The 21,348-nt window shown below is 45.3% G+C and overlaps 1 protein-coding gene across 6 annotated transcripts in view; it reads right to left on the reverse strand.

Moving 5' to 3' along the window:
• Positions 1-60: 60 nt before the first annotated feature.
• Dlg3 (discs large MAGUK scaffold protein 3) overlaps positions 61-21,348 on the reverse strand; it is a 54,339-nt gene continuing 33,051 nt past the window's right edge. For 3 of the 6 annotated variants that reach the window (XM_035449939.1, XM_027431740.2, XM_035449938.1), the window contains 9 exons: positions 12,211-12,387; positions 11,614-11,689; positions 8,896-8,941; positions 5,959-6,009; positions 5,323-5,424; positions 4,538-4,710; positions 3,721-3,830; positions 3,324-3,415; positions 61-2,271 (listed from right to left, as the gene is read on the reverse strand). In XM_035449939.1, coding sequence (XP_035305830.1) covers positions 2,165-2,271; positions 3,324-3,415; positions 3,721-3,830; positions 4,538-4,710; positions 5,323-5,424; positions 5,959-6,009; positions 8,896-8,941; positions 11,614-11,689; positions 12,211-12,387 — 934 coding nt within the window. In that variant the 3' untranslated portion in view covers positions 61-2,164. Of the gene's footprint in view, positions 2,272-3,323; positions 3,416-3,720; positions 3,831-4,537; positions 4,711-5,322; positions 5,425-5,958; positions 6,010-7,220; positions 7,263-8,895; positions 8,942-10,739; positions 10,840-11,613; positions 11,690-12,210; positions 12,388-21,348 lie in introns of all 6 variants that reach the window. The other 3 variants (XM_027431737.2, XM_027431738.2, XM_027431739.2) reach the window with 2 other exon arrangements.

Raw genomic sequence — 21,348 nt, forward strand, 5'->3', positions numbered from 1 at the left:
TCCTGCTGCTGGGCCCCAACCACCCTACTCAACTACTTCAAGAAGGTCTCTGAGCCATGGTTCATTGCAACTATCATTTATTAAAAAATATATGTCTCCTTGGAAGGAACACTGGTAAACCAACTATTATCATGCTTACTTTGAATCTTTGCTTTTCTTCCCTGGGAGGGAGGGCTGAGCATTATTCAGACATGTCAGTTACCATCAGAGAATCAACACTCCCTGCTCACCCCCCCTCATGAGAGTCACAATCATCTGTCGCTTTATCCCTCTTTGCCTTCAATCCAGTGTACTGCCCAAGAGAAAGCTGCTGCCTTTTCTTTCTCCTAAATCTGGGCCCCACAAGTCACAGTTAGCCTCATTATGCTGGTAGGATACCTGTGAACAGAGAGTTCCTGAATGTGGCTGGTAGTGCTTTAAAGTGTCAACAACACTGCGTCACCTGCAATGGTCCTAACCCAGTTGAGGGCCAAGCAATTCTATGTTCTCCCCTGCATCATCCCTCCAGTGTGGAGGTGAGGGAGGCACGTTGGCTTCGAAGGAGCACAGTGGGGTGGGGTAGGGCCTGGACCACACCTGCTGCCTGCACTGGCGGCGGGAGGAAAACTACCTGGACCAGTCACTGCCATCAGACTCTGGGAAAAAAGCAACAAGATTTCACAGCTCACCAGTAAGTGAGTCTTAGCTCTACAGCTCAAATTTACAGCATTAAAGTCTACTTTCTTCTTGAAGAAACAGTAAGCTACCAGCTGTTGGTGAGGGGGCTGGGGTAGGGCAAATGGAGCAGTTGCAAAAGAAAAGAACCCAAATCCAAATCAATACATGGCTGGCCAAGCCTGGTGCTCTTCCACTGTCCCAGCACAGAGCCGGAAGGCAAGCACCTCCCTATCCCTGTCAGTGGCCCCATGAAGGAACCCCCAGCTAAGTCCAGCATGGTAACTCTGAGCCCCAGCTTCTATTCTCTGCCCTCACCAGCCCCTGCTTTCCCTCTGTTGACTGGATGGCCAGGCCTAAGTTACCTGCTGTATCCCAGGCCTGACTCCTTCAGAACCTTGCAAGCCTTTAGAACACTGGCAAATAGGATTCTACGCATTCACTTAAATAGTAAAAGTAAAATTTGGAATAATGAAAAGGCTGACACAGTAGCACAACATGGTTTTGGTTTAACAGCAGCTTAAAAATGAACAAAAAGGAAACCTCTCATGCAGACACATCAGGCGGCATAAAACAATAGGCAATTTCATCCGGAGCATCATTAGCCATTCATTCTCTCTTTCTGCACAGGAATGATTGCCCTGCTGGGGCAGCAACTGCTTTCAGTCAAGTCTCCAATCTCAAACTCCCAGCCAAAGTCCCTTCTCTCATGCTGCAGGTTGGCCCACTTGGAGCAAACCTTAGCTCTGAAGAGAGTGACCAAATTTGAGTGAGTGCTTTGGTATAGCACTTACTACCGCTGCCAACCCCTTCCCAACCAGGTGGAACATAAGATGTCATCTGATTGGAATATGAAAATTAAAGCATTTCTCTAATAACATAGTAAGTACCATTGATGGACATCTCCATAGATTTTCTAGTCCCAATGTATGTGAATATATATATATATTATAGTGGAGTGTATAATATATATATATAATAATTTCTATATATTTTATATAAATTACATATATATATATCTATATATAAATAAGATACTTTCTGTTGCCATTACGTTGCATCGTTCAGAGCTGCAAGCCAGCAGTACAGGGTAGAAATGCCCGGGAGCACCTCATCCTGTGGGCTGTTTCGCTCACTTCACAAGCTGTGCAGTTGTCCAGAGTCTGTCTTTCCATCAGTCCTCCTCTTGGCTCTTCGCTTCTGCTGGGTGTTTATGAAAACAACTCTGATGGATTTGCACCTGTGCTAGCGCGTGGGAAAGGTCCATGCAGGAATGGGCACAGTCACATGATGAGTGAGATGGCATCATCCCAAAAAATAAACTAAAACAAAACAAAAAAATTTAAAAAAGAACAGGACTAGAAAACTCAATTTCTGACATATCTAAAAAGGGGCGGGGGGGACAAGAACAGTAGTCATTTGTTCTCCCCATGGGGACAGGAATGAAGAGGAGGGAGGGAAGAAGGGCTTGATTTCTTCTGTTCACAAGAGAATGGTTGGAGGGGATTCTTCAGAGTTTTTCAGGGGATGGGACCCAAATGTAGTGCCCAGACTGGTCCTCAATGATTTGTTTGATTTTGTTATAAATCTCTTCCAGTGAGTCACCCTGTACAATGGCTAAAGTGAAGAGAGAGAAAAAAATTATCACAGTGGTCCATAACCCTCCCTTCTAAGCCCCAGCCCTCCTGCCTCTCTTAACTAACAACCCTCCTGTAATGTCCCTGGGGTATGACGGACGCTCACAGAAACATGGGTCTGGCTTCTTGAGTTAACTGTCTAGAGTTCAGTGCAGAAGTGTAGCTGGCTAGGTGCCCAGAGCCCAGGGCTGAACATCAACTGCCAGAGACAGTAAGATGAACAGGAAATACATTTATTGTAAAGATGTTTATTGAGTACCCACTGATGCCAGACACTGAAGTTCTCATTGCTTTTGTCTGCCATGAGCTGGCAGCCTCTAATTCTAAAGCAGCTTCACCCCAAAATTTGGAAAACCCCAGTTATTCAGGGGAAGAGCAGAAAGCCACAATTTCTGGCAAGAGGCAGAACTCCTAGGAGCCATCACATCTGTTGTGTCAGGGGTCAGCCCAACAGGGACAGAGATATGGATGGTTCAAAGGACTCCAAAGACCCATGGTATGTAATTAATTTCTGAATTACTTACTTGGCTAACCCAATGATATGAGCTTGAACTTACTCATGACCTGCACGTATACATCCAGTACTGTTTGTTAAAGGGACCCTTCCCAACCTTTTAAAAACTGGCCTTCTAAAGTGGGTGTCATGTACACACATGCAGACTGACAGACAACTTAAACACTACACTAAGAAAGCATCAACAAACATACACTAAGAAAGCATCAACAAGCATTTATTTAGCACCAAAGCATGCAAGGCAAAAAAAAAAAAATCAGGAAGAAAAGCAAGGAAGGAACGAGACAAAGGAACGTGCAATCTCACAGAGCAAGAAAACAATAAACAGAGCAACCGCCTGGGAGTGGCTTGTGCTAGAACCTGGCTAACTGGTGGCTGACAGGAAACCTGAGTGCCTGGGGAAAGGCCTGTGCTAAGTGACTGCAACTCTCCAGGCATTTTAGCTCTGCTTAAATCTCCCTGAGCTAGTGTCTGGCTGACCCCACAGACTCGTGACCCACGAACTCCTGGGTTCTTACCTGTAAAGTACTCTCCAAACTCTTGCTCCAGTTTCATGGCTTTGTCATAGATCTTATTTGCTTGTTCATATGTCTGCCTTCGGTTCATTTCCCTGCCAAAGACACAGAAGCGATACATTTCTAAAGGAGATCCTCTGTTTTAATTAACACAGCAAAATGTTCTAGATTTCCTGAAAATCTGCTAAACAGCCACCTTAGAGTAGCCCATGGCTAACTCCCTCCTCAAAACCTCCAGGTCTAAAAGCCCAACTGGGAGGGAGTAGCATGCCCAGGCCCCCAAACAGGAGGAAGAGCAGATACTCAGAGTTGGTTTCAGGCTTTCTCTGGGTCCTACCCCAGCCCAACAAAATCTGTTTTCTTTCCTCTGCAAGGTCATGTGAGTCCCACAGACACTTACATAAGTGCTTCAATGGACTTGGGCTTGATGAAAACGGCAATGGGGTAAAGTTGTGCTTGCTGCAGTCTCTTTATAGCGTTTCCAGAAACATCTAAGATGCAGTGCTTGCCCTGAAAAAGCAGACCCATATCAATCAGCTCATCCAGTTCCTGCCTACAGGTCCCCACCAAGAATTCCAGGGGCATTCCAAACATCAGGCTGAGGGGAACCCAGAGAGGCTGTCAGGGCCTACTTCTTGTTTCTCTCACGGCTCATATGGATTGTTAAAGAGATTGGATTAAGAAGTACCTTCGAGACTAGTGAAGCTCTGTGCTATGCTTGTGAGGGCCTTCCCAGAAAGGGTTAACTCGGGAAAGAACTGCCATCCCTCGGCCTTGGAAACCCCAGATGGAACAACAAGGGGGAAATAAAAATGCTCCCCATGCACCAGGTTCTCTCTGCTTCCTGCTTGACATGAGACAAGCAGGTCATAAGCCGCTCAGCTTTACATTAGCACAAGTGACAATCCTTTGAAGCCATAAGCCAAAATCGATTTTTCCTCGAAGTTATTTTGTCACAGTGACAAGAAGTCTGATGAACACAGCTTCTATAAACCAGAAAAGGCCACTGCTCCCTAGGGACCTTTTTCCCGGATGGCTGATATGCCAATGAAAATTGCACAACAGAGACATGCCAATGACTAGGAGCTCCGAACATGGAGAGACAGCATAGCTTTGGTCAGCATTATGGGAAGGATGTGAATGCAAGTGGATACCAGGCCTGAGCATTTGTCTTTCCAGTGGCTCAAGCGTAGCCAGACCATCGCCTCTCTGCTTACCCTCTCTGCAACTGCTCGCACTGACTGGATGCTGGTCCCATAGAGATTATCGTTGAACTGGCCTGCCTCAATGAACTTGTTGTCCTGAATATCCTTCTCCATCTGCTCCCGGGAAACCACAAAGTGGTAATCCTGTCCATCTACTTCATTGTCACGCCGAGGCCGGGTGGTATCTGAAGGAAGGGAGGGAAGGTGGGAGGGAGGAAAAGAAGGAAGGAAATGTCGTGTCATGTGCCCCTCGACAACTTCATCCTTTCTCACAGGAGGACACAAGGCCACTACAAAATTTTTCAGATGAATGAGAAAAAGCATTTGGAAAGAATTTTGTCTGGCCCATTTCTCTTCCAAACTCCAAATATTATATACAGGGTGCCTGAAGTTAATGTGGGCCAAAAAGGTGGGGCTTCCTAAGACATGGCCTGGTGGAGGATGCAAAACTTGGCATGGGAGTTAGGGAAACTCATCAAATCATTCCTCAAATCATTTTGTGTACAATACCTGGGTTTAATCACCAGCACCACAAAGAAACAAAAACCAAAACAAGGATGGGCTTCCCATTTGTAAAATCAATCCTGACCATCACCACCCAAACTTTTACTACATAGCATAAGGCAAGCAGCCAAGCTGGATGTCACCCTTACCAATCCCATCTACTATGGGGGCATCTGTTGCTACTTACTCTCTTCCAGGAGGTCCCCAGAGGCCCTGATCCTAGACCCCTTCCTTAAAGTACATACTTCCCAGAGTACCAAACCTCACTCCTCTGGGTCTGCCTGGGTTCTTACGTGGCACACAGGATCCAAATTTATGTGGGAACTCAGAGATCAGGTCATCATTGACTCGGTCCTTCATTGGGCCCAAGATGATCACAGGCCTGGCATAGTGAACTGGAGAGGGAGAGCACAAGACAGTGAAGAGAGACCCCACAGAGCAGCCTGCCCCACCTCTGAGTATAGACACTCTGTGGCCACTACTCAGATGAGGTGAAGCAACTATGGCTACTCTCTGGCTTTCAACTATAAAGTCTTCAAAGAGCCTTTAAATTTGATAATCCGGAGTTCAGACAAGTCTGAAATCAGAAGCATCTCCCTTTCCAACAAATTCAGAAAAATTTCTACACAGGTTCTTGTAAAGCAGATACCCAGGGGAGGATACAGACCCTCTCCCTATACAGCAACAGCTGCCTCTACTGAAACAGACCTTCCCTTGCTTTCCTCAAAAATCTGCCTGCCCTCTGGAAGGTGTCCTAGCAGAGGGCAAAAGTATCAAAAGAGGTATTGCAGCATGGCATCTGCCCAGTGATGCTATGGAGGAGCCAATGGCTGGATGTGCCAAGTTTCCTCCTTCCCTAGATGCCCTCTGTACTGAGCCCCATGACCAGGAGACTGGCACAAAAGCAAGACTCTCAGAAGGGGGCTTACTTTCTTGCCGTGTCACTGGCTCATATGACAAAATAGCATCCTCTTGTCCTTCTGCAACAAAAAGGGAAACACATTAGCACTTTTATGATCTGACTGACTGTACACAGCATTCACCACACCCCATACCCACCACACAACAGTATCACTTTCTGTTGGCAAGAAGGCTAAGAAGCCATTCACCAGCCTTGGGCTGGGTTGTTTTCATTCAGTAAAATATTGCCCAATTATGGGCCAAGACCCAAAAGCCAAAAAGTCTCCACCAAACCACCCTAAGCTCTAGGGAACTACTTCTTATAGGTAGTAGTTGGTTATGTTCAGTGGCCCCCTTATTCTGAAGAGAGTCACAGTGAAGCTCCACTGGCTGAAACACATTTGCCAGTCACTTTACCTGAGTCCAGACACTTAGCCCAAGCCCCAAAGCTTCAGCCTAATATGGTCCCTTTAAGGGTCTATTTATTTACCCACCTCACACCTCTAAAAAGCATCTAGAAAAGTGGTGCACATCAGAGCTAAGGTCCCACTGCCCTTTAAGAGCAATGCTGAGCCTGCTCTCTGCTCATGGCAGACCCCCATGCAACCTGGCAACAATGAAGTCTTCCTAAAGCAGTCGCCAAGACACTTGGTGCTGGGTGCCTATGGTTCCCAAAACTAGCTGACAGCAGTACTAGGAAAGACAGTGACATGTGCATGGAGCCACAGGATACTTGCTACAGGGCTTCTGCTGAGCCTGAGACTCCAGGGTGGAGCTTTTAAGACCTCCTCAAAGGTCAATGTTCCCAAAGCTCATGAGCTTTGAACCGTGGCTTCATTGATGTAGTCATAGGCATATTGGGCAATTTCCTTCCTGTCTATATAACCCAGCCAGAAATTAAAGTGGTCCTAGGAGCCCAGAAAGGCAGATGGAAGTCAGGAGCCATTTTACTTTTGGTCTCTGAGCAAATCTGTAAGCCTGGCAGTCTTAACAATCTACATTCCCATGGCAGGGACCTGATCACTGGCAGTTTACCCTTCCCCCAATACCCCAGGGATGGTTTCAAGTTGGGTCCTGGCCAGAGCTGTGGGGCTTATTCTCTTTCTAATTTACAAATTTCATCCCACAAGGTGAATGAACTGGCCACAGCATCTCCAGGGACTCAAAGTGTACATGGCTAAAAGGAGCAGCAGCCTCTGAGTGAGCAGGGATGGTAGCGGTGCAACACTAGAATGATGATGGCTGGGAGACATGGGAGAGCTACAGGACACGGGGCATGACACACACTTACTGGAACTGCTTTCGCTGTCACTGGTGTTGGATGTCACTCCCTCTGCAAGCCAACAAGAAAGAGACTCCAATTCAGAACACACCACTGAGAGGTCTCATGCAGCACAAACTCAAATGCGCCAGGAGTGAGACACTGAGCTGCCAACCAAGGCAGGCCACAGGAGACCTGCCACATCCAGGCAACCAACTGGGACACAGCTCCAATCCTGACGTTCTGGCCATCTCCTCCATGTCCCCAGAGCCCACTCAGTTTGCCAAGTCCCTCCATGGGCACTAGAGCCTTATTCCTTCCATAGCATTCTCTTCATGTGAATCAAGCCAGCTGATTTGGATAGGTTCCAAACCCTGTCTCAGAACTCATCTCCTACGGCTAATGGGCAGGAAGGAAAATAGATAGGAACAGTCAAAGCCCAGGTATGCTGCTGCTCACACATTTTCTCCCAAAAGTACAGAATTGTGTGATACTCTCCAACTTAGAGGCTCATCACTGGATGATGGGACAGTCACCCGGAGCACTACTCTGACCTTTGGTGGGACCCATAGCCTTCCTTCTACCATTGCTGAGGAGAGATTAGCTTCATCAGTGAGGGGGATGCGCCTCGATCCACCACAAAACACATGTCAAATACATAGAAACAACAAGCCAGGAAGACTATCCAAAAGACAAGCCAGCCCTCCCATCACAGACAGTTGGGACCAGCCCATCTTGGAGTGTGGGTGGAGAAACTCAAGCAAAGAGCTGCATTCACAGGAGGAACAGACATGGCAGCCCTCTCAGAAGAACAGCAGGCAAATGGAAATGAGACACAGACACACCAAAATATGGAGAGATGCTGCTCGTTTCAGCCAGGACCATGATATGCTGTGCCCACCTCCCCAGGGACTTGCTGAGTTGTGACACACGGCTAGACCCTGAATAGCCCCAAAGGACAGCTCCTGTGTCTTCCACCTTTCTCTTTTACTGAGGGAAAATATATGTGGACAGAGTCCATCAATGAGGCTGTACTGTGTATACTTGTAGTGAGCAAGGGTGGCTGCTAAGGAACCTCATCTAGGTCCTCCTATTCCCTAATCTGGACTAAGTTCTAGAATGGAGATGTCAGTCAGAGCTTTTCTGAAATAAAATCACTATCCATGGCCCTTAAGTGGTGCAGATGGACCCACTAGGCCATCTTGTCTCCTTAGAGATGCTCTATGGACATCTGGCCTTGGCCTTATGGTAAGAGCTAGACCCCTGAACAGCTCAGGTGTAGGGTTCACCCTATCTCTGGTTAGAAGGACTGGAAAAGCTGCAGTTCCTGACCTTGACTCTTTGATGTCGGGTTACTTGGAGAAGAAGCAACCAGATGGTTCCACCCTCTGCAGAAGCTAAACATCAGCTGAGCACTCACCCGATCATGCACCTAAACCCACCTCACAGCTATGGAGCCACTAAGCTCATGCCGACCACTCAGAGGTGGAGAAGGGAAACAGACAGGAACGCTAGAGCTTTGTTACACTACCAGGGACAATGGTATTGAAGCCACACACATTTCTTCCTGCCATGGAAAAGAGTCTCACAAACACTGCCCTCCCTCACCCTTCACTTTCACCCGTGTACCCTACACCCCCATCCCCACCCCCATGATCTCCATTCATGCCACAAATACAGTTAATGGTGTGTAACTTTGACTTACTCAGGTTCTTTGCTCCATAATAATCGTCACTTAACCCAGGGAAGTCCTGATTTCACAGACAGCAGGGACAGAAAGGGTACAGGAAGGGGAGGGAGGGAAGGAAAGGAGAAAACCGGGGGGAAAGAGAAAAAGAGAGGAAAAACGAGGGGAAGGAAGAATACAGAGGTAGGTGAGCATCAGCGATAGGAGTATAAAGTCCCATGAAGACTTAGAACTACAGTAAGGTGAAGCCATCTGCTGAAGAAAGAATATCCCACATAAGATAGGATGTCTGGCCCTGTTTCCATTCAGCTTGTTGCCAAAAGGCCTTGGAGTAGACCAGTTTTCTAAGGTAGTCTATATCCCATATACCCATAGCACATGACAGGCAACAATCCAAGGCTTAAAAATACTACCTTTGACCAAACTTATAGTTGTAGAGCCCAGTTCTCTGCTTTGCCCCTGCAACACATCTCCCATTGGTGCATGAAAGAGACATATCTATATGCCAAGTGTGCAGACAGAATTATCAGCACCCTGGGAACTCTTCTCCCGAACTACCCCAGTCTGTCCAAGCAAACCTTCAAAGCAAACTTCTCTGTGGTGTCATGTCCAAAGCTTCCCAAAATTTGGTTTCTGGAGAACAGGCACCAGACAATTGCATCCCTTTGGCCAATGTGCACCCCCAACTGGCTAGGCCATTAAACAGTGACATCTCCCCAGGCTAACTCTATGAGCAGTTTCTGGGCTTATCTGGTAAACTGTGGCAACATTACCTCAGATCTTTGTCTCAGATTCCCACTACTCACAAGCAGAATCAACCTCCTGTATCTCTGTCACTGAGCAAGCCCTAGTCTTCATTAGGATAAAGATCCCTTCCTTGTTCTATCAGGGTTATTCTAGGTGGCCACGATCTACACATATCATGATCATGGACCAGGTGGGCCTACTATGGGCCATTTTCTACCAGAACTCATCAGTCTCCTGTCAGACCCCACAGCTCTAGATGACAAGATTGCTCCATGAAAGATGGAGGAGTGATTGGTAAATGAGAGACATTTACAACTCACAATTTCACAATGACATGAATGAGAACCTACTGTACAAACCTGACATGGTGTTTAAGGTTACTGTCAGAGCAACTAATTTCTGAGGCATGCAGTAGGGTAAGATGATTTAGCAAGATTGAATTGGTTCCTAATGCAGCCCAGTATTGTAGCCTGTTCTACCAAATCAGCCTTGTGTTTCCCAATAAATCTTTATTTAGATAATGCCAAGCAACAATGTGCCCACATGAACTCATGTGAGCAGGTATGTTTTCTTCTGGTAACTGGCTCTGCAGGTACCCTGACATAACAGGAAGCCTGCTGTGAGTCATGTGGGTGTTCTGTACGCTTGCACACACACATGTGCATTCCAGAAGCAGTCCCCGACTTTAGGGATCTGGGGAGGGACAGGCTCTTTTCTTAACATACATGAATGAAATTAAGGGAGGGAAAACACAAGAGGTAGGAGCCAGGAGAGCAACACTTAGTTCCTTAATCTTAATTTCTTGAAAAACCATTTTCTAAGCCTGGCACTAGCTGCAAACCATTCTTTATCACCACAGCACAGCTCTGTTTCACACTTCCAGCACAGGTGCCTGGACCATCCTCAGAGGCTCCAACACTCAATCTAAGTGAAGGGCTGTACAAATAAGCCCCAGCGTCTCCCTGTGCAGGCCAGGTTCTATCCTGACTACAAATAAGCAGGTGCGCGCAGACAAGCACTTGGGAGGCCACCAACTCCTTCTAAGGGAAGGGGCAACTGAGGCTGAGAAGACAGGGCTGTGAATGGTCTCCTCTCTGGACTCTGCTGCTACTTACGTTCCTGTATGCTGTTCTCCTGGGCCATGTTTTCTTTGCTCTTGTAAAATGGAAACTTTCGAGAGAGGCGAAAACTCTTTTTACGTTTCGTTTTGATCGACTGTGAAAGAACATGAAGATGGAGGGGGAAGGACAGAGGAAAAAAAAACAACAATGGATTTTAAAGCATGCAAGAAAAACTAAAATGGAGACAATGATGAACTAAATAAAAGACCATCTTTCACAAATGGAGTCTATGAGATTAAATGAAAGTTGATGTTAAGAGGAAAATTATGTTTATAGGAAAATGTGGTAGGGATGTTAGATGCTCTACTTAGTCCAGCATCACTCACTGGCCTTCCTACAGACTAAAGGTCACTATTGCCTCCTAGATACAGCCCTAAGGTGCCACTGATACACAGTCATCTTCCTTCCCTCTATTGCTCCACACATTCTTTGGCCTATAAAGCTCATAAAAGAGACTGATGGGAGAGTCCCCTTGCCCTGTGCTGTCTAGAGGCAGGCAGAAGCTCTGGGGCTGGCCTTCTTGGCACGATGACAACACCAGGTTCTGCTCAGGGTCTCCACAGTTCTGGAAGGGTCTGCTGCCAGGGAGACAACCAGAAGTGGTTTCATCTTCCCCACCACATCAGCCAGCTCCACCCCTTCCAGAGCCAGTCACCCAATAGTAGGGCCACACACTAACTGTGGGCTTCCAGTGCTCCTGCTGCTTGCTGAGAAGCAGGCAATTTCCTAGTAGGACAGAGCCAGCCGCCTGAAAAAGACAGCCTTTCGTGATTCCCAGTTCTCCTGCATAGCAGAGCAAACTCCAAGCCTCTCGCCCCTCTTTCCACCCTGGCTGACTGCCTTGGATGGGGGTGGGGTCCCCACTTACCCGGTTAGACTCAATCATCCCTGTCCTGGCATGGAACTTCACAGTTTTCAATCGAGCTCGCTCTTTCTTTTCAACCCTGTTTGGGAGTCAGGAAGTCTAGTTACTGCCAGCACATGGGCTCAGCAATGGGCTGTGGCAGGCACAACAACCACACTGGCTCATTCAGTGAATACCATGTCCCAAGTACTGACTCTTTTCTAAGAGGCCTAACAAGGCATATACAATGCTCACAAGGAACTCACAGTATGACAGGCAAACAGAGACATACAACCAAGCCTGGTGTGCTAGAGCACGACTGATTCCTAGCACTCAGAAGGCAGAGGCAGTAGGATTACAGCAAGTTTGAGGCTAGCCCGTGATACAGAGTGAGATATTATCTCACAAAACAAATAAAGCAACCAGAGAGAAATAGAGACAGACAGAAATAGAGAGGGAAGAAAGTGAAGGAAATGAGAGAGAGAGGGACAGAGAGAGAGAAATAGAGAGAGAGAAAGAGAGAGAGAGAGAGAAAGAGAGAGAGAGAGAGAGAGAGAGAGAGAGAGAGAGAGAGAATACAAGAAGTCAGGAATAGCCTTGTTGAAAGCCTTGACAACTCACCTCTTTTTACTAGGGATCACACCAATCTGCTCACTTTCTCCATGTGGAGTCACCAGCCTTGCTTGCCACCACTCGTCATCAGAAGCGTTAATGACGTGCAGAATGTCACCATAAGAGAAACTGAGTCCCTGACTTGGCAGGCAGCTGTCTCGAGTCCGATCATAATCAAACAGGGCCCTGAAACACATGAAAGGTGAAGAGGTCATCCCACCCCTGAATCTGGGAGGCTGGTAGTCAGACAGTCTAGGGAAAGAGACAAACCAATAGCATAGGCATAGTAGTCTCAGCAGACAGGAAGAGACTCTGTGAGATGGTAGCCTTTCAGTACCCAGTTGGTGTGTATATACCTCCTTTTCAAAGAAATGCCCTATTCCCAAGGAGCATAAGGGGAAATTCTTTCACAACTCCCATCTTCTCCCAGCTTCTAGATACACAGTGGCAGCCCAAAGTAGGACCTGCTCAGCTGCCTACTCTCCATTCTCAAATGCAGTAGGATTTGATAGCAGGAGATTTAGAAACAAACATAAAACAAAGCTCCAAAGTTCAGGTCCTGGTGAAGCTAGCCACCAAAGCTTCCTGCTCAGGGAACAAGCATGCCTGAGTAAAAATCTATTCATCCATCTAAGTGTGTGAGCCCAGCACAAATAGGAGACTTCAGTAACAAGTTTCATTATTTTCCTACTCACAAGTAGACTCTATCTTCTTCACGTTCTTCTTTTAATTTTTGTATTTGTGTATGAAAGGGTGTATAGTATGTGTGCTGATGCTTGTGAGGCCAGAAAAGGGCATGGGATCCACTGGAGCTGCAGTAACAGGTGGTTGCAAGTTGACCACCTTAGATGCTGGAAACCAAACTCTGGTCCTCTGGAAGAGCAGCTCATAACTACTGAGCCACCTGTCCAGTTCCTCTCTTTCTCCTTCTCCTCCTTCCTCCTCTTTTTCTTTTGTTTTTGTTTTGTTGTTGTTGTTGTTGTTTTTTGAGACAGGGTTTCTCTGTGTAGCCCTGGTTGTCCTGGAACTCACTATGTAGACCAGGCTGGCTTTGAATTCAGAGTCCCACCTGCCTCTGACTCTTATCTAAAGGCATGAGCCACCATGCCTGGCTCTCTCATTTTTCTTTAACAGTGTATACAGGCCAGGGGACTGCTCAGCATCCAGTGCTAAAACTTTACTTCCATCCCACTTGTATCACTCAGTCCAGCATACCATATCTTCAGATGGAAGACAGGATGTAGAAGCAGAACCCTTGAGACTTGGTGTCAAGACAACTTGAAGATGAAAACTTCCAAGCTCTAACAAAAAGCCCTTTAATTCTCAATGCATACACTTCAAACAATAAGGGCAGAGGCCAGAAGATAAGGCATTTGATCTACAAGGTCTTTTCCAAGCTCTATGTAACAACAGGATCAGAGCTCAATGCATTTGAAAAGAATTGAGTTCCATGCAACCTAAAGCAAGGCAGGCATCTGTCAGCTGTTCTACAAAGACCAACAAGCTGGAGCAACCTAATTCTAACTGATGAGCAATACACAATGGCATTATGTGCTTCAGAACTGGAGAAGAACAGAATTTGTATTAAGCACACATTAGTTAAGAAGTTTGGCAAGGGGAGCAGAAAGATGTCAAAATGAATCAGGAGTTGGGTATAATGCCACAGGGTGGTGGTTACAGAACTGGCAGAAGGACTGTGAGCATGACATACATAGCACGATGGTTTGAATGAGGATGTCCCTCCCATAGGCTCACAAAACACAGGGTTTGTCTTTTTAACAGTCCTGGAACTCACTTTGTAGACCAGGCTGGCCTCAAACTCACTGAGATTCAACTGTCTCTGCCTCCCGAGTACTGGGATTAAAGGCATGCACCACCACCACCTGGTAGGCTCATATATTTTAATGTTTGGTCCACTTGGTAGAACAGTTTGGGAAGGATTAGTAGGTGTGTTTTTGTGGGAGGGGGTGTGAAAACCCAGGGTGAGCTACAATATTTCAAAAGCCTACACTATTAGCAGTTGGCTCTCTCTGCCTCCTGCTGTAGATCAGATGAAAGCTTTCAGCTGCTGCTCCAACACCATGCCTGCCTGTCTGCTGCCATGCTGCCCACCATGATGGCCATGGACTAACCCTCTGAAACTGTAAGCAAACCCCCAATTCATGCTTGCTTGCTTGCTTGCTTGCTTGCTTGCTTGCTTGCTTGCTTGATTCCTTCCTTCCTTCCTTCCTTCCTTCCTTCCTTCCTTCCTTCCTTCCTTCCTTCCTTCCTTTCTTTTTCTTTCTTTCTTGATTTTTTGAGAGAGGATTTCTCTGTGTAACAGCTCTGGCTGTCCTGGAACTGGATTCGTAGACCAGGCTCGAACTACAGAGCTCCTCCTGCCTCTGCGTCTGAGTGCTGGGATTAAAAGTGTACGCCACCACCGCCCTACAGTGCATTCTTTTATTAGTTGTTTGGTTGTGTTTTGTCACAGTAAGAAAAAAATAACTAAGATAACTAGTAAGATCCTGTCTCAAAAATTAATAACAAAACTAAAGCCAAACAAAAGAATTAAGGTACAGTAGGGTGTATATGTAAAAGTTGAGAAGGCAGGGCTGACTGGGTAGAAATACAAGGTGTATTTTAGCACCCAAAGAACAGGGCTTGACCTTTGCTGACAACAATAGCAAGCTGGAGAACATAGGAGAACGTTAATACAAATGTGTTTTCTAGATTCCAAGAATCCGATAATTTGTCATTTTAAAACATCTGAAGTTTTGACTAAAACTTATACAACATCTACTTCCAAGATAAGTTCAGGCACTGCACAATATTAAACATCTGTGGAACAAACATAGATCCAGCCAGCAAGAAAGCCAGGTCTTATCGATGCACATTGGGAGCTCTACTGTTCACTGTGTTTTGTAACCACAGCATGTGTTCCTTTTACAATTTCCAAAACTGTAAGGCGATTAAGGAAGAAATTGAGAAACAGCTCCACTAAGTACAGGCTTGAGCCTTTTACTTCAGGAGAGGCTCTAAGTTCCCTGGCAAACAAGGTCAGAAGTTACATAACACCAAATTCCCATTCAAAAGTAGCACCTGTTCCATCTGGATTTTGTTTGACAGCTTTATGAAAGATGGACAAGGCTATATCAAAGAAAGGGATGGACAATGCTTTTAAAACTACAACTTTGTTAAGGACACAGGAACATGATATCTGTTTGAAATTCTAACTAATATGTGCAGTTATGAACTCAAAAGATGAATTAAGAATCTTGTACATGAGCTAGCCTGTTGGAGCCCGTTACCTATTGTAGGATGCCGTGTTCAGTCTTAATGCATAGGAGAGGGGCAGGGTCCTGCCCCCACCTATTGCGTCAGACTTTGTTGACTTTTCATGGGAGCCCTTACCTGTGAGGAGAAGTGGACAAGGGGTGGGCTGGGGGCAGGGGTGGGAGGGAGAACTGTGGTTGGAATCTAAAATTAAATAAAAAATAAAAATGGAGGAAAAAAGAATTTCCTTTTCTATCAATCATGGCTGCAAGTAGGGAAAGAACTCAGCAGAACATTGGGGCTTCAAAGTTCACCTTGTCCACTTTCCTGCCTAAAAGACAAAATTTCTTATGCATTCTTGGAACTTCTTTCTAGTTCTAGTGCTTAATGAGTCTGGGTCTTCCCTTCAACAATTCCCCCTTTGTCCTGATTTTGATCTGTTTTACAAATCCATGATGTGGGGTTTTCTCTAAATCCACTCCTCCTCTTTTCCTGCTGAAATTATGTTATGCTAAGAATTAGAAGCCATTCTCCTAGATGAAGGTCAGACCCAGCAGTACAAAGGACAGGATTCAGTGCTGTATGATGGGCAACTATCAGACCGGGACCCTTAAATGTCATGAGGTCTAAGTCATAGCCAGCTAGCTTTAAAAATACACACACTAATTTGCCATATGGCTATGTATAGAAAATACTGCCCCTCCATTTATATATTTGGACTATTCTTTCTGCAGGCACTCGGTTAAATATGAGAAGCACAAAACAATGTTATGCTAAGTTTTTTCTATTTGCACTTTTGATCAATAGAAAAGAAAGTTCTTAATTAATCTTTAATATTCTTAACCGAATGACCTAGCACAGCTTGCCCTCTGACAGAGGGGCACAGTAGGCTGAGTACAATGCGGCAAGAAGCACAGAAAGGGGACAAAGCAAGATCTAGATCGTTCCTAGGAAGTATAGAGCACCTGTGAAGCAATAAAAAGGTATTTGTTTTTGAATGGGGTCTCATTCAAAATTTCCAAAGGTAAAGATAGGGAGCAAATGGTCCTTCTAGCTGGAGTAAGCAAAGGCTTGGAAGGAAGGAATAAAAGGGATGGGCAAGATTCATCATTGCATTCATATGTGATTGGGCCACAGTGAAGAGCAGCTGGATTGTCCAGCTGAGGGGTGTGGCATTCACTTAATAGTGAACCACTTCATTGCCTTGACTTTTTCATTAGCATCATATTATGCTTTCATGTGGAAATGAACACAGCAAAGGAGAACAAGCCAGTGTTTTAAAGTCAATCTTTCACATAGCACATAACATATTTCATGTAGCAAGAAAGGTATATATATTAGACCTTAATAAATGTTTAAAATATGTCAGCTATCGTCTAAAACACATTGTGGTTTTTCAAGACAGGGTTTCTCTGTGTAGCCTTAGCTGGCCTGAAACTCACAGAGATCTGCCTGCCTCTGCCTCCTGAGTGTTGGGATTGAGGCATGTGCTACCACCACCTGGCCCCTCTAAGATGTTTGAAAAGCATGCTATGGACTGGAAACATGGAGCTTGTTAAGAGCACTTGCTGCTCTTGCAGAGGACTTGGGTTCAGTTCTTAGCACTCACATGGTGGCTCACAACCATTCATAATTCCAGTTTCAGGAGACCGGATCCCATCTTCTGACTGCCACAGATACCAGGCACACACATTGTACACATATACACTTGCAGGCAAAACACTCATGCACATTTTTAAATCTATTTTTTTAAGAAAAAGCATGCTAAATTGTGGACCTCTAACATGGTTGCTAGGAGAGAAGGGAGTCATTTCCGTCTGTGCCACTGATAAGTTTCCCAAGCTCCAGTAAAAAATTTCCCCATTCATGCTCATGCAAGTAACCATAATTAACCTCAGTGAGTCACAAACAAAAGGGACAAGTGAGGGTAATGGGGGTGGCAACTAACCAAAATTCATATTTCTCTTTCTCCTTCTCCCCCCCCAGACCCCTGTGAGATTGTCAAAGAATTCAAAAAGGAAAATTGTGGCCATCTATCAACAACAGTTGGCCAAGCAGCCTAGAGTCCTAACAAAGTGACAGGGTTAGTTTTTTGTCTAAGTACCTCCTTCCTCCAAGACTCTCCATAGCTCTTCCTCTCCTCCATTATCCTAAAGAAGTTAAGGGAGATACTGGCCCCTTTTAAGACAAACTGAATCACTGTCCCAGAATGGAAGTTTACCACACACAAGGCCCAAATGATACAGAACCATCTCAATATCTGATTCAAAGAGACAGCAGGAAGGAAAAAAGAAAGCCAAACCTTTGTCCTCACACACCTAAAAAAGGACATAATAAAAGGATCTGCCACTGTATGTGTACACAAGTAAGCTTGCCTGAGGGCGGGTGTGTTGAAAGACTAAAGGCCTGAGAAAACCCCTTTTTTGCTGAATCTTAACATCTTTTTTAGCTTAAGAATTTTTAACTTCTTCCTCAATTATCGTTATTGTTGGCCATGTATGTCACAGCACATTGTGGAGATCAGAGAACAACTTTGTGGGGTTGGTTATCTGCTTTAACCTTTAGGTGGGATCCAGCCAATCAAAATCAGGCTTCAATGGGAAGTACCTTCACTCACTGAGCCATTTGTTAGCCCAATAAAAAGAATTTTATGAAGTTAAGTTAGGCCAAAGCTTCCAAAAATATTAACACACCCAAGTTCATTGCCACAGTGCTCTGTGTAGACAGCAGAAGGCGACGTCCCAGCCTCTGACCATGGCTGTGCATCTAAGAAGCCCCAAAAAGAGGTAGATCCTGGGTACCCCTACAACTTTTCAAACATCAAGGTCAAAGCAGAAAAATATTGAATTGCTTAAACAAGAAGCTACACAGTAAAGCCTGGGAAAATAAAGTAATGGCACACAACAAAGAAGCCTTCAGTGCTGTTCCATCAGCACAAGGTGGGATAGACCTTCCAGGAGTATACAGGTTCAAGTCCCAGCCTGGTCTGAAGCACACCAACACAGAAGGGCATGGCCTGCTTCTCTAAGGAGACAATGTTTCCAAAGGTCTTGGAAGCTATATTGTTTAAGAGGTGACCTTTTAAATATCCTCAAAAAATCTTGCATGTGCCCATCCACAGGGGTAATGTATATATTCTGAGGAACTCTGCCAATCTTCATTTCGGCTGACCCTTCTCTATTGGATGGGAAAACAAGGGTATAATCAGCTCTAAGCAAACAGATTACCTAGCAAAAGTCTTTGTAGTTCAGATCTTAAATTGTGAGGCTTGAGTATAAAAGATCCAAAGAAATCATAAGCACCTTGTACAGCCACTGTGGCACCTTAAACTTAACAAGCCAGAATACAAAGAAAACACAACTACCTGGAGGGAACTGGTTAGGCAGGTTTCCCAACACAGAGCAAACAAGAACATTTTAGTACTAATAGCCTCAAAGGCTGCTTCCACAGAATTTAGGATTATGTCCATCCCATCTCTTGACCTACAGAAGACCATCTGTCTTGTCTGGGTTGTGTGGCTCCCCCCAGTCCCTTGAACAAATCCTCCATGACCCAGCCCAAGTTTCTTCCTGCTTGTGATCCTGCTTCTTAATCCATTCCAGGCATTTGGTAGCAACCTTCCTTTATAATTTCTACTTATTCCAATTTAACTCTCACATGATTCTTTTTGAGTTTTCATAGTATTATGACCAAGGAAGCCCTTCTGAGTGCTTGTAAAGGGTGGATGAGCCCAGGCTATTCCACAGAACACCCTCAAATTATTATCCCTCAGTATTCTGCTGTGTTTCCCTTCTACTACAGCTGAGGCCTGGTGTATTGCTAAAGTTCTATATATGCTAGGGAGCATATAATTCAAAGACTGAACAGCCCATCCATTGGCTTGTTGGCTTAACACAAGCACAGAAAACCATAAAGTACACATTAGTTCTTGACCTTGGTAGAAAATCAAAGTTTCCAGAAGCTTCTAAGAATATCCTAAAATTCTAAAGCCAAACTCTCTGGGGGACATTCATAAGAGTAGCACCAAATGTGGCTAGCAGAGTCAGCCATCTTGATGCACCTTCACAAAAAGGAGCAGGTTGGGGATTTCATCTCTAGTCTATCTAAAAGTGCCAGGCCATAAAGGGCAACCATGAATCTTAAGAGACATTCAAGGACCAACAACTCACAATAAGAGACCATGCAGGGCTTACAGGTCATGCAGATGATGGAATGAACAGAATGATTACTAGCACTAGCTCTGGGAAGCAGGCATTCCAGTAGCCACTGCTAGAACTGAGGTCTTCCATACATTACTGGTGCTTTTACCAATAGCCCAGGCATGCAGTTCAGCACTGAGTACTTACCTAGTACATGTGAGGAGCTGTATTTGACCCCCTATCCCTCCAAAAATAAATTAATATTGTTGCCACTCCCAAGTTCTGTCAGACAGTAAAGCCTGCCAATATTTTATTAGCATCTTCATCTACTACTGAAGCTTATTAATGAATAAAACAAGTTGGGCTTCAATGAACATCACTGGGCAAAAAGTGTCCTGATGTTGACAGAAGAAGCACTCATTTTTGATGACTAAGCCAATATACTAACATTGTCTCATTGAATGGAAACTACAGATACCCCAACAGGATTTCCATTTTAGAGTAGGAAGAAGGCTGGGAGATGGCCAGCCAGGAAGCCAAGACTCCTAAACTGCCAGAATATTGTCTTGAGCCTGCAAAGAAAGCAGCCAAAGGTGGCTTCAGACTTTCATAAGCTACGTGTAGAATTGCACAATTGAGCCCCATAGCAACCTTTAGAGGCCAAGGTCATTCATTCATTCATTTATGAAATCAAAGTCACCTCTGGAATTCTAACCTACTCAGCAGCTTTGCCTTGCCTTCACATGCAAATGGCCTAGCCAACCCAGTGAGAGCCAGTGGCATGAGAGGTGATTTCTGTGATCTCTACCAGTAAATACTACAGTAGCAGAGCAAAAGCCCTATGTTGGCCACAGAGAAAGCCTCTGTTCATCACACTCACCCAATAAGAGATGATTCTAATATGATAAAGAGAGGAAAGGCCTCTCTCATTAAGTTTCTGGTGGCTTTAAAGCCAACTGGTAGTGCTCAACACTGTTACCTTTCTTTCTTCCTCCTGTTCCCCTCTTTAAAACTCCATCACCCCTATGGTTAGAACAGTTGCAACCCCAGGGTTTCACCTAGTATAGCCTCAGTAAAGGTACCTCCTTCAAAATAGCTTTGCAAACCCATGCAAACAAGAGGGAGACAGAACTTGGGGGGCAGGGGAGACAGGAGAGAAAGGAAAAAGTGTCAAGAGGGGAAACAGCAGCCAAACTGAACCCTGAACTGCAAAGTGGGGCTGCCTCAGCCTCTGAGTAAATGGCAAGCTGCAGGACAGGGACCAGCCCACCACTTCCCTGACTTTACCCCAGCAACCAGGCTCAAGTTATTAGTTTTGCGCTACTGCCTTCCACAGAACAGGAAACATAATGTTTAGTTGTTTCACTGATGTAAAAATTACCGTCAATCATGACATAAAGTGGCCATTCTTGAGCATTTTGACTGTTAAAAACACATTTTGTACCAGACCTGGTGGCACAGGCCTGTAATCCCAGCTACTTGAGATGCTGGGGTGGGAGGATCACAAGATTGAGGTCAGCCTGGTTCACACAGTGAGACTCTCTCAAAAGAAAAAAAAGAAAGAAAAGAGGGCTGAGGATGTAGCCCAGTGGCAGCATGTGTTAGGCCCTAGGTCCAATCAACTGGAGGGGGCGGGGAATAACAACTGACCAAACAAACAATAGCAACACCAACGAAAAAAATTCACTATGCACAGTGACCTAAATGTCTAGAAGAGGTAGCTAGGGATATATTTTTACCAGCACTCCATCCG

The sequence above is a fragment of the Cricetulus griseus genome, chromosome X (assembly GCF_003668045.3).
Source record: "Cricetulus griseus strain 17A/GY chromosome X, alternate assembly CriGri-PICRH-1.0, whole genome shotgun sequence".
In the NCBI taxonomy this organism is placed as follows: domain Eukaryota; kingdom Metazoa; phylum Chordata; class Mammalia; order Rodentia; family Cricetidae; genus Cricetulus; species Cricetulus griseus.